Below are 11,874 nucleotides of genomic sequence, written 5' to 3'. Positions count from 1 at the left end.
TATGGTTTTTCTCCTGTGTGGGTTCTCTGATGGAAACTGAGGTATGCCATCTTCTTGAGAAACTTTCCACATTTGTTTCATTCATAGTATTTCTCTCTTGTATGTTAATGAGTTGTGAGCTGTGCTTTCCTGCATTCATAAGGCTTTGATCCCAAATGGATTTCCTAATGCACCAGATGTGACTCCTGCTTGAAACACTCGTCCTTTATAATCTAAGGGTTCTCTCTTGCATGGGTTCTCTGATGCAAACTGAGTTCTTATCTACTTGAAAGATTTTCCACATTTATTATTCCTAAAGTATTTCAGGTCTGTAAATTCTCCTATGTCTACTGAGAATTGAGGTCCAGTTAAGGTCTTTCCACACAGTTTACATTCATAAGGTTTTTCTCCTGTATGAATTCTTGTATGTCTCCTGAGATATAATTTCTGGGTTAAGTATTTGGTACATTCCTTACATTCAAATGGTTTCTCTCCTGTGTGTGTTCTCGAATGGCTTTTCAAATTTGTCTTATGTCTGGAGGATTTGTCACATTCCTTACATTCAAAGGGCTTCTCTCCTGTGTGTGTTCGCTGATGGGAAGAGAGGTAGGTCTTTTGTCTGAAAGACTTTTCACATTCTCTACAGTTATAAGGTTTCTCACCGGTGTAAATTCTATGATGCACACCGAGATATGACCTCCACTTGAAGGTCTTTCCACTTTGGTTGCATTCATAAAGTTTCTTTTTGGTGTGAGTACTCTGATGTCTGATCAGAGCTGACAACTGCATGGAAATTTTCCTAAGTCCTTCATCCAGAGGGTTTCTCTTCTGTGGGTGTTTGAGTTTGGGAAGTTGGGTGTGACTTCTGAGAGACAGATTTTGAACACTGGCTGTACTCATCGGATTGCACCTCTGGATATTTGCTCTGACATTTTGGAATGGTTATTTTCTTCCTTGAAGAATCCTCACATTCTCCACATGGATTCTCCCCGTTGTACATTTTTTTATGTGAAGTGACTGTAGATCTTAAGGACAATCTTCTTCCACATTCAAATGGTTTTTCTAATGCAGGAGATGTGATCTCTGCTTCAAAGACAGTTTATAATCTCAGGGTTCTCTCTTGCATGGGTTGTCTGATGCAAAATGAGTTCTTATGTAGTTGAAAGATTTTCACATTTATTATTTCTAAAGTATCTCACGTGTGTGAATTCTGCTATGTCTTTTGAGATGTGAGTTCCGGCTAAAGGCCTTTCCACACTGTTGACATTCATAAGGTTTCTCTCCTGTGTGAATTCTTGTATGTATGTTGAGAGCAGATTTCAAGTAGAAGGACTTGTTACATTCCTTACATTCAAAGGGTTTCACTCCTGTGTGTATTCTCTCATGTAAAAGGAGGTGTACTTTCTTTCTGAAAGACTTTCCACATGTTGTGCATTCATAAGGTTTCTCTCCTGTGTGTGTTCTCCAGTGGTTTTTCAAACTTGTCTTGTATCTGAAGGATTTGTCACATTCCTTACACTGGAAGGGTTTCTCTCCTGTGTGTGTTCGCTGATGGGAAGAGAGATATGACTTTCGTCTGAAAGACTTTTCACATTGGTTACACTTATAAGGTTTCTCACCTGTGTGAATTCTATAATGCATATTAAGATATGACTTCATCATGAAGGTCTTTCCACATTGGTTGCATTCATAAGGTTTATTCTCGGTGTGAATTCTTGTACATATATTGAGATCCGATTTCAGGGTGAAAGATTTGTCACATTCCTTACATTCAAAGGGTTTCTCTCCTCTGTGTGTTCGCTGATGGGAAGAGAGGTTTGACTTTTGTCTGAAAGACTTTTCACATTTGTTACACTTATAAGGTTTCTCATCTTTGTGAATTCCGTGATGCAAAGTGAGGTTTGACTTATTTCTGAAAGATTTTCCACATGTGTTGCATTCATAAGGTTTCTCACCTGTGTGAATTCTATAATGCACATCCAGATAGGACTTCCACTTGAAGGTCTTTCCACATTGATTGCATTCATAAGGTTTCTTTTCTGTGTGAGTTCTCTGGTGTTTGTTCAGAGCTGATACCTGGGTGGAAATATTCCTATGTCCGTGTCCACAGGGTTTCTCTTCTGTGGGTGTTTGAGTTTGGGAAGTTGGGTGTGACTTCTGAGAGACAGATTTTGCACACTGGCTGAACTCATTGGAATGCACCTCTGGATATTTGCTCTGACATTTTGGAATGGATATTTTCTTCCTTGAAGAATCCTCACATTCTCCACATGGATTCTCCCCCTTGTACATTTTCTCATGTGCAGTGACTGTAGATCTTAAGGACAATCTTCTTCCACATACAGTACCTTCAGGTGTTTTCCTTCCTTCCTGGTGTATCTCATGGGCAAGGAGAACAGGCCTATCATAGTCTTCTGTGTATTCATTATGGTCTTCAGTGGGTTCTCCCACATCAACACAATTATGTCTAAACGATATGGCCTCTGGGTTTAATACCTTCTCTTCTCCACCATATTTCAAGTACTGCAGCTCATCTGGACTTTCATGATTTTGAGTGAAATGCTCAGAATATCTGAGGGATTGTTCAGTTGCGGGAGACACAGCAGGCCTGTATGCAGCATGCATCACATCGGGCTTACTGGGGAGAAGCATGCTCTGACACTCATTGAGCTTGTCAGTCCTCAGCCCTAAGGAATCCCCATTATTCCTCATCAGCTCTGGCTTCTGTTTGGAACTCAACTTAAAAGTTGGTACTAATCTCACTCTTTCCTCCTCTGTGTTACTATACATACTCTCTATTTCACACACACATTCAGCTGGATTTTCCTCACAGGTTTGAGTCATTGCCTCCATCTTTTGGATATCTAGAATGAGTCATGGAAAAAAAAAAGACAAATGAGAACCAAAGATCCTGTAACGGGAAGGTAAAGACTTTTTCTTCCATCCTCACTGTTAAGAGCTTTTAAAATATCGAAGCAGGAATTGATTTATGAGAAATATATGCTTGTCTATCTAGTCTTTTAGTTAAGAAAGTAATACTGATATTTTACAGAGAAAAATGTTTTTGTGTGTTTCCTGTTTTTTTTACATCAGAGGAATATTTCCTCAAATTCCTCAACTTTGTACTGATAAAATTTTGAGCTCAATACTTACCTTCGTTATTTACTTTCTTTCAAATATTATTAGCTTGATCATGGGAGAAAAGCTGCTTTCTTTACATTCACATTTTTGAAATATCTAATACATTATGCTGCTGTTTCTGAACCATTAGGTGACACTTTGCCTTTCACATAATGGTTTATGCATTCAGTTCTAACTACTCATTATGAATTATTGAGGTATCTGTGGGAATTTTAATTTTTGTGTTTCTCTATCTTAGACAAAGTCTCATGAAAATTCCATTCCTAACACTCCTGCTCATCATAACCATGGAAAACCAAAGATACTCCAGATCACCACCTACTTAATTATTCTTATTAGACTAAAAGCTTTGGTTTTGGACCTCAGTCTCTGCCCACCACTGATAAACTATTTTGGATTTCAGAGTAGAACAGCTCTGATGTATTCCTTCTTTCCATACACCTGCATACTCCTAGTTTCCAATAAAATTAAATCTCTTTGCCCTCTTTCTTTCTTCCTTTTTTTGTCAGTTGTGGGACTTGAACTCAGGGCCTGGACACTCTCCTTGAGTTCTTCAGCCAACACTACTGCGCTACCACTTTGACCCACAGGGTCACTTTCAGCTTTCTGGGGGTTATTTAGAGAGCAGTGTCTAAAGGACTTTCATGCCAAGGCTGGCTTTGTACAGAGATCAGCAGATCTCACACTCCTGAGTAGCTAGGATTACATGTGTAATCCAGCAGCACCTGGCAGAAAATGAATTCTCATTTTCTACATTATTCACTTTATTCGTTTTGTTCCATAGCAACTTCCACAAAAAGAAAGAAATTGCTAACTTTACTGACACAGACAATTTAGTAGATCTCCATATGAATTCTTGTTTCACAGGCCTTTGACACAAGGATCACCTACCTTTCTGACACACACAGGACACAGGGAAACTAGCAATATTATCCCTCCATATAGCACAAGAAGAACTTACCCTCTGAGTACAGGCCTCAGTATCACTACATGTGATGATGTAACTCACCTGTGAAGTTCTGGTCAGAGGCTCCCCATGGTTCTGTACCTTGCTCCAGCTTGGCAATCAATGGAGGTTTAGCAAAACAGTGCCCTGATAATAAGAAGTAGTGGAGAACTATTGCTCATGCTGGGTCATCACTGCTCTAGGATGTCACACATATTGTTCACAAGGCTGATCCTAAATCTTGTTTCTCTTATCTCACTGGCTGCATGGTTGACAAGCCTAGGACTTTGCATTCAGTTGGCTAAGTAATTGTGTGGCATGAACTTAGATCTCTTGCTTCAAGCTACAATTCTTTCAGTTTGAGTCCAGGAACCACTTCCAGTTCTGAGTAGTTAATTGGAGATAAGAGCCTCATGGGGATTTTTCTGCCATTGATGACTTCAACCCCAAATTCTCAGATTTCAGCCTCCTAATGAGCCAGGTTTGCAGGAGTGATGCACTGAAATCAGTGTCTGATTTAGCGTGCAAATCCTGTGGACTGGAATCTTACACTCCAATAAGACAAATCCACTACAAACAATGACATTGACCTTGTACATTATTATGATTTTTGCTCACCCAAGGACACCAAGTTGCTGTAGGTTTCTAGCATGACATCCCTGTACATGGTTCTCTGGGCAATGTTCAGGATCTGCCACTCCTGCCAGCTGAAGTCCACAGCCACATCATCAAATGACACCAGCTTCTGTAACAGCACATTTCCATCAAGTCATTAGCCCCCAGGCATAAGAATACCAAGTGTGAAAATGCACTCTTCTATGTATATGTCTTATCTTACATCAAATGTTTGGAGCTTGCTCTGTTATCTAGAGAGTAGGGTAAAAAAATTAAACCAGAAATGTTTGTCTCTATTAACTTAGCAATTAGTATTACAATGTTTCTGCTGGTAGGATTACACATAAAGAAGCAATGCTGAGGAGTTTATAACCTGGAAGGATATAATTACCTATACATAGGTGTCTGAAAGAATTGCTTAGCTTAATTTGATAAAATTTACTATTTCTCAGGATAACCAGGAAGTAAACAAATTATTTTTCCATATTTTCATATTTTTCCTAACTGACTATCCTAATTTGGTCTTTTATAAAGAGCTCTTGTAAGCAAGCAGAACAGATTCAAGACATCACATGGAACACATATCCAATTCAGACATCTATGACAAGTAGAGTGTCCAGGGGAATGTTTAAGTGAGTGACAATACACAGGAATGTAGCTCATGGGCCAGGAGTGTAGCATAGTCGTAGAGTAGTTGCCTAGCTTGAACGAAGCCCTGGGTTCAAATTGTCCATACCTCATACAACTGAAAGAAAAGCCAGAAGTGGCACTGTGGCTCAAGTGGTGAAGTACTAGACTTGAAAAGCCAGAGGACAGTGCCCATCCCTTGAGTTCTAGCCTCAGGACTGGCAAAAAAAGGAAAAAAAAAAAAAGAAAGAAAAGAAAAAAGAAAAAAATGAAGCTAATGAAGAGCTTAGAATGTGGCTTAGTACGGAAGTGATTGCCCAGCATTCATGAAGCTCTGAGTTCGATTGCTCACTATCACATAAATCGAGCTCTGGCTCATGTGGGCTAGTCCCAAGTCCAAGAGTTCAAGCCTCAACAATAAGAAAGTAGGGAATGATTGATGGAGCACTTAAAAGTTATGACTTCTCACAATAAAAATATCCTATCTTGTACTACCAGTGGCTACTCAGAAGGCTGAGACATGAGGACTGAGGTTCCAAGCCAGCTCCTGAATAAAAGGACACTCATCTCCAGTTAACCTCAAGAAAATTGGAAGTGGGCCTTGGTTCCATGGTAAGGGTGGTGGCCTTGAGCTAAAGAGCTCAGGGACAGTGCTCAGGCTCACTTTCAGTCCCATGACCCAACAAAAAAAACCAAAAAAAGTCACTGTTGGGAGTTTGGCCTAGTGGTAGAGTGCCTGCCTAGCTTGCACAAAGACCAGGGTTTGATTCTACGGTACCACATAAACAGAAAAAAACGCAGAGCTGGTGCTGAGGCCTAGGTGGCAGAGAAAGTCCAAGGACAGTGCTCATGCCCTGAGCTTATGCCCAGAACTGGCCAAGAAAAAAATCTTTTGGGCTTTTGTTCCTGGGACTGGCTTTGAACCTGATTCTCAGATGTCAGCCTCCTGAGTAGCTAGGATTTCAAGTGTGAGCCACTGCACACAGCCTGCTACTAAAGTTCTAAAGATGGAACTGTGGTCACCGATACCAGATACTTCCTAATTAAAGAAGGAAAATGTAGTGCCAGCACAAATTTTTGTGACCTTTGCTACCTCTACAGACGGAATGAAGGTTGGAAGGGAATAAACAGTTTCTTGACCAAGTTAGCCATACAATAGGCCTACATGGAAGAATGTGGACAAATGTATAGGACTTTCAGGAATATTCAAGAAGACAGAAATGTGAAATACAACCACCACCTGCAGGGCAAAGAAACGAAAGAGGAATTTGATCTAAAAATAACAGAACATTTTAAAAGTTGGAATAAAATATCATACTAATTTCTTGAACAGAGTGTAAAGGAGAGGTTAAAAGGACTGCTCAGGTCCTGAGCACTGTCCTTGGGCTTTCCTTAAGGTTAGTGCTCTACCACATGAGCGATAGCACCACTTCCAGCTTCTCTATGTATGTGGTAACTAGGAATTGAACCCTGGCCTTCATGCATACTACACAAGCTCTCTACTACTAGGTCAAACTCCCAGACCCCAAAAGGAGAGACTATTGACTCCCTCACTGAACCCAATACATATGAATAATGACCAACAGTTCTTCCAATCCAGCCATGCTTGACAATACTGGAGATGAACGCTGGCTGAACACAAAAGGGAAACCTATCTGTAAAGTAATGAAAGAGAACAATCTTCAATTCACAATCCATTAAGCAGACAAACTCAAGTGGTGCTAGGGCTCAAGCGGTTGAGTGCTTGGCTTGAGAAAGCCAAAGGATAGTGCCCAGGACCTGAGTTCTACCCCCAGGAAAGGCATAAAAAAACAAAAAACAAACAAACAAACAAAAAAACTGAAAAAAACCCTACAGTGATAATTTCATCTAAATTTTGATTGTGTTACAAGACATTATCATGCTTCATGAGAATAACAAACCATGCCAACATAGTCATATACCCAGGACAAGGTAATTAAAATAGTATATGTTTAGGTAATTATAAAGGAATGTATAAACAATATATTTCATGTAACCTCTCTGAAATAATTTGTAGAAGGGAAACTTATAGCACCATATTCGTGATTCCTAATGCGTGAAGATTCAATATATAAATAAGTGTTTTAAAAACAAAGTATACAGATTAGTGATATAGATTCATTAATATTGCATATGGATTAGTGATATAGATTCATCAATACTGTATATACTTGATAAACATGAGGCCCTGAGTTCAAATAATTACTCAACAGAAAAAAATGGGCAATAGATTCACATTATAAATGGAATTATTTCATTGGAAAGTAAGTATACCGTATGATGTCATATACTGACACTGTGAGAATATTGCACACTTTTACAGTAATAATACAGTGAAGTATAGTCATCATGTCCTTTTCCTATGCCTTCCATGACCAAGAATAAGACTGGGCAGGACATTTATTTTCTTGCAGTTCTATAGGATAACAACAATTTTTGTGCATGTGTAACTTCTTCTGAAGCCCTAGGCATTAGCCTGAGGATGGTCTTTGTTCTGTACATAAACTTTCTAGTGAGGCCAGGAGTTTGGACTAACGCTAGTAGAGTGCTTGCCTAGCATGTACGATAGTCTCAGTTTGATTCCTCAGTAACACATACTTAGAAAAAAGCCGAAGTGGTGGTGAGTCTCAAGTGACAGAGCTCCAGCTCTGTCCAAGGACAGTGCTCAGACCCTGAGCTCAAGCCCAGGCCTGGTAAAACAATTAATTAATCAATTCATTAATTAAATTTCTAGTTAATTCTTCATGAAGAAAACAGTCAAACTATCAGACTAGATTATAGCTACTACATCATAAATAACCTTTTGATGGCCGGGAGTTTGGCCTAGTGGTAGAGTGCCTGCCTAGAATGCACAAAGGTCCAGTTTTGATTCCTTGGTACCACATATGCAGAAGAAAGCCCGAAGTGGTGCTGAGGCTCAAGTGGTAGAGCTCTAGCTTTTGAAAGTCCAAGGACAGTGCTCAGGCCCTGAGCTCCAGCCCAGGACAGGCAAAAACAAACAGACAAACAATAAAAGGAACTCTGAAGCTGAGAGTTTAAAGCTCCACCCTGGGCTGGGAGTTTGGCCTAGTGGTTAAAGTGCTTGCCTAGCATGCACGAAGACCGGGGTTTGATTCCTATGTACCACATACGTAGACAAAAAGTCGAAAATGATGCTGAGGCTCAAGTGGTGGAGTTCTAGCCTTGAGAAACTCCAAGGACAGTGCTCAGGCCCTGAGGTCAAGCCCAGGACTGGCAAAAAAAAAAAAAAGCTAAGGGACAGTGCCCAGGCTCTAAGTTCAGGCCCAGCCACTAGCACTAAAGCTCCACCCTGCCAGCATTCAGAATGCTGAAAGCTGGCCAAGAAGGGTTAAAACAGCAACTCTGGAGTGTTCAGAGACTGAGATCACACCTCTTCCTTAGTGCTGGAAAGGCTGGGAACCAAACCTGTGGATGCTGTTGACCTTGAAGGCTAGCTAAGGAGGATTTCATGTCGGAACTTTGTGTGGTCTATAGTGTCCTGTCTTAAAAGAATAAAAGTTGGTTTGCACTAGGATGCAAAAGGAAACAATCCCTGGCTTTCTTTTTTTTTTTTTTTGCCATCCTGGGCTTGGGCTCAGGACTTGAGCACTGTCCTTGGACTTTCTCAAGGCTAGAGCTCTTCTGCTTGAGCCTCACCACCACTTTCGGCTTTTTTCTATGTATGTGGTACCGAGGAATCGAACCTGGATCTTCATGCATGCTAGGCAAGCACTTTAACCACTAGGCCAAACTCCCGGCCAATCCCTGCGCTTTCTGTCTGTCTCTGTGGCTACCCAGATTGAATAAGGGATTACATCATGAGTAAAAAAAAAAAAACAGAATAAAAGAATAAAAGCCTCTTAAAACTCTGTTTTGGCTCTGATTGAAATATTAATATAGATGTTTTATGTTTTTCATGTATCCATTGCAACCTTCCCTCTGTGAACTAAATATGCTTGCTTGCTTGCTGGGACTCTAGGCCCAAAGACTGGTCAAACTTGAGAAGCCCAGTTTTTCTTTTACTGCTCTATTTTTTTTATCTCTTCTTCTTCTTTTTTTTTAATTTTCTTTGTGTCTGGAATCCAGTACAAGTGTCTCAGTTTATAGTTAGCAACAATTTTCCTATATAATGGGTGAGAAAAATGTCAATTCTGGCTAGGTGCAGTGGCTCTCGCCTGTAATCCTAGCTACTAAAGAGGCTGAGATCTGAGATCAAGGTTCAAACCTAGCCCCGGGACAAAATAACCTAACAGTCTTCTCTCCAATTCAACCCAAGAACACAGCAAGTGGCTCCAGGGTAGGACAGTAGCCTCTAGCTGAAGAGCTCAGGGACAATGCCCAGGCCCAGGGATAGAATGGTGAGGCTTGAGCTGATAAGTTCAGGGATAGGACCCAGGTTAAGTTCAAGGCCCATTGTCTACAAAAAAATAGGACTGGTATCTTGGCCTAGTGGTAAAGTGCTTGGCTCACATGCATGAAGGCCCGTATTTGATTCCTCAGGACCACCTACATAGAAAAAAAAAATAAAGCTGAAAGTGGTGCTGAGTTTCAAGTAGTAGAATTCTAGCCTTGAGAAAGTTCAAGGATAGTGCTCATGCCCTAATCTCAAGCCCAGGACTGGCAAAATTAATCAATAAATAAGTAAATGAGTGGATGAATGTAAAAAAAAAATGTTACTTGTGGCAGGAGTTTGGCCTAGTGGTAAGAGTGCCGGCCTAGCATACAGGTTCCATTTATCAGTGCAACATACTCAGGAATGGCAAAAAGAAAGAAAGAAAGAAAGAAAGAAAGAAAGAAAGAAAGAAAGAAAGAAAGAAAGAAAGAAAGAAACTAAGAAAGAAAGAAAAGAAAAGAAAATGTCAATTCCAATAGCCAAAGGGAAATTGATCAATAAGAAAACTAGTTCCTGGCAGGGAGTTTCGGCTAGTGGAACAGTGCTTGCCTACCATGCATAAACACCCGGGTTCAATTCCTCAGTATCACACACACAGAAAAAGCTGCACAAAATGAATCCAAAACAAGATTATTTGAAGAAAAGAAAAAGGTGAGATATATGACCAAGAGGTGGGGGGCAGAAGCATAGCCCAGTGGTAGAGTACTTGCCTAGCATGCAGGAAGACCCAGATTTGATTCCTCAGACAGTGTCACATACACAGAAAAAGCCAGAAGTGATGCTGTGGCTCAAGTGGTGGAGTGCTAGCCTTGAGGAGAGCCCAAGCACAGAGCTGAAGCCCTAAGTCCAAGCCCCAGAACTGGCCAAAAGAGAAGGAATGAAAAATAAAGAAGGAAGGAAGAGGGATGGAGAATAAGAAAAATAAATTGGGGCACATGTAGCCTAATTTCCAAGTAAGACACAAACCGCAAAACTGTCCAAGAAGCATGTATGAGAGGAATTTGTACACATGCAGCTTACTCTCTCTTCTAGCACACTTGAAGTTGTGTATGAACACACTATTTCAGCTGCTCCACTAGCATTTCATTAAGCTACATTTATTTATTTTACTCATGGGGATGTGATGTCTCACTCTCTGCTAGACAACCTTCCATGAGAAGTCCCTTCCCCGTTGTCACTGAATCACATAACAAGTGTGGCTACTTTTTCTTACATCAGAAAAATTAAAAACAACCGGAAGCAAATTAGCACTCAATGTAGACAGAATGTAAGATTTTATAATCTGTTCAATATAATACCATCTTTATCTCTTTGTTTTTAAATCTACAAAACAGTTTCACAAAATGAAAGGTAAAACCTAGAGAAATAAAAAGCAACTCACCACAGTTCTCATTTTTTCTTGCTTTTGACAATGCACAGAAGTTTCTGGAAGCATGGCTGGAAGAAAAAGCAAATGAGGTGGTTAGGACAGAGTCTGTGTGGTTTTGCCCTATTGTTTCCTGCACAACACAGGCTATTTAGGCTGGAGAAGCATAAAGCCATCAGTAAAGCCGACGCAAGTCGTTAATGGTGACTTTCCTAAACAGTCAAATGAAGGACGTTGGCCAGCCTGCTGGAGACACAGGGCCTAATAAAGATGCAACAGAAAATACCGGTCAAAGGAGTGTCTCAATCCAACCCACACATCCTGAGTAAGAGAACCAGAAGATGATAGTCTTTTCTCGGGTCCTTTTCTGCCTGGACTGGCTTTGATCCTTGATCCTCAGACCTCAGCCCCCTGAGTATCTCAGATTACAAGCATGAGCCACATGCTTGTGAGACTTTGGTGCCTGAGCTGGCTTTGAACCACAATTCTCAGATCTCAGCCTCCAGAGAACCTAGGATTACAGGCATCAGCCACGACAGACAGCTGGGACATTTTCTAATGGAAAATAACGTGAATTTCACAAAGAATAACAAAAAATGAAAATCTACTCTTGAGTCTTCAAGTGAGGGTGTTTTTGCTATGAAAGACAACAGGAATCACACAGCACTCTCTCTCAGTCATGGAGGGAAATGCACAGCTCCTGCTTCTCCTGCTCTGCAGGGCCCAGCTTGCTCTCCCAGCGTCCAGAGCCAGTTTCTGGCACCTGGAGGAGACCCAAGAGCTGAT

General features: G+C 40.7%; 1 protein-coding gene across 1 annotated transcript; it reads right to left on the bottom strand.

Annotated features, from left to right (window-relative positions):
• Positions 1-261: 261 nt before the first annotated feature.
• On the bottom strand, positions 262-11,160 carry LOC150044772 (uncharacterized). Its single transcript, XM_090321169.1, has 6 exons — positions 11,104-11,160; positions 4,685-4,811; positions 4,130-4,213; positions 1,762-2,843; positions 1,197-1,677; positions 262-743 (listed from the first exon to the last, which is right to left on the bottom strand). The coding sequence occupies exons 1-6, from the start codon at positions 11,155-11,157 to the stop codon at positions 262-264; spliced, it is 2,310 nt and encodes a 769-aa protein (XP_090177295.1). The 5' UTR covers positions 11,158-11,160.
• Positions 11,161-11,874: the final 714 nt, after the last annotated feature.

The sequence above is a fragment of the Megascapheus bottae genome, chromosome 29 (assembly GCF_031878675.1).
Source record: "Megascapheus bottae isolate mThoBot1 chromosome 29, mThoBot2.hap1, whole genome shotgun sequence".
NCBI lineage: Eukaryota > Metazoa > Chordata > Mammalia > Rodentia > Geomyidae > Megascapheus > Megascapheus bottae.
This window is presented reverse-complemented; position numbering and strand designations above follow the sequence as displayed.

Bases quoted from the DNA above. Each gene is read 5' to 3' on its own strand.
- LOC150044772 (XM_090321169.1), bottom strand. From the start codon at position 11,157: ATGCTTCCAGAAACTTCTGTGCATTGTCAAAAGCAAGAAAAAATGAGA. The intron at 4,812-11,103 runs GTGAGTTGCTTT...GTGCTGTTACAG, and splicing joins AAGAAAAAATGAGAACTGTG to AAGCTGGTGTCATTTGATGA. The intron at 1,678-1,761 runs AAACCCTTTGAA...CACACCGAGAAT, and splicing joins AGCGAACACACAGAGGAGAG to AAACCTTATGAATGCAACCA.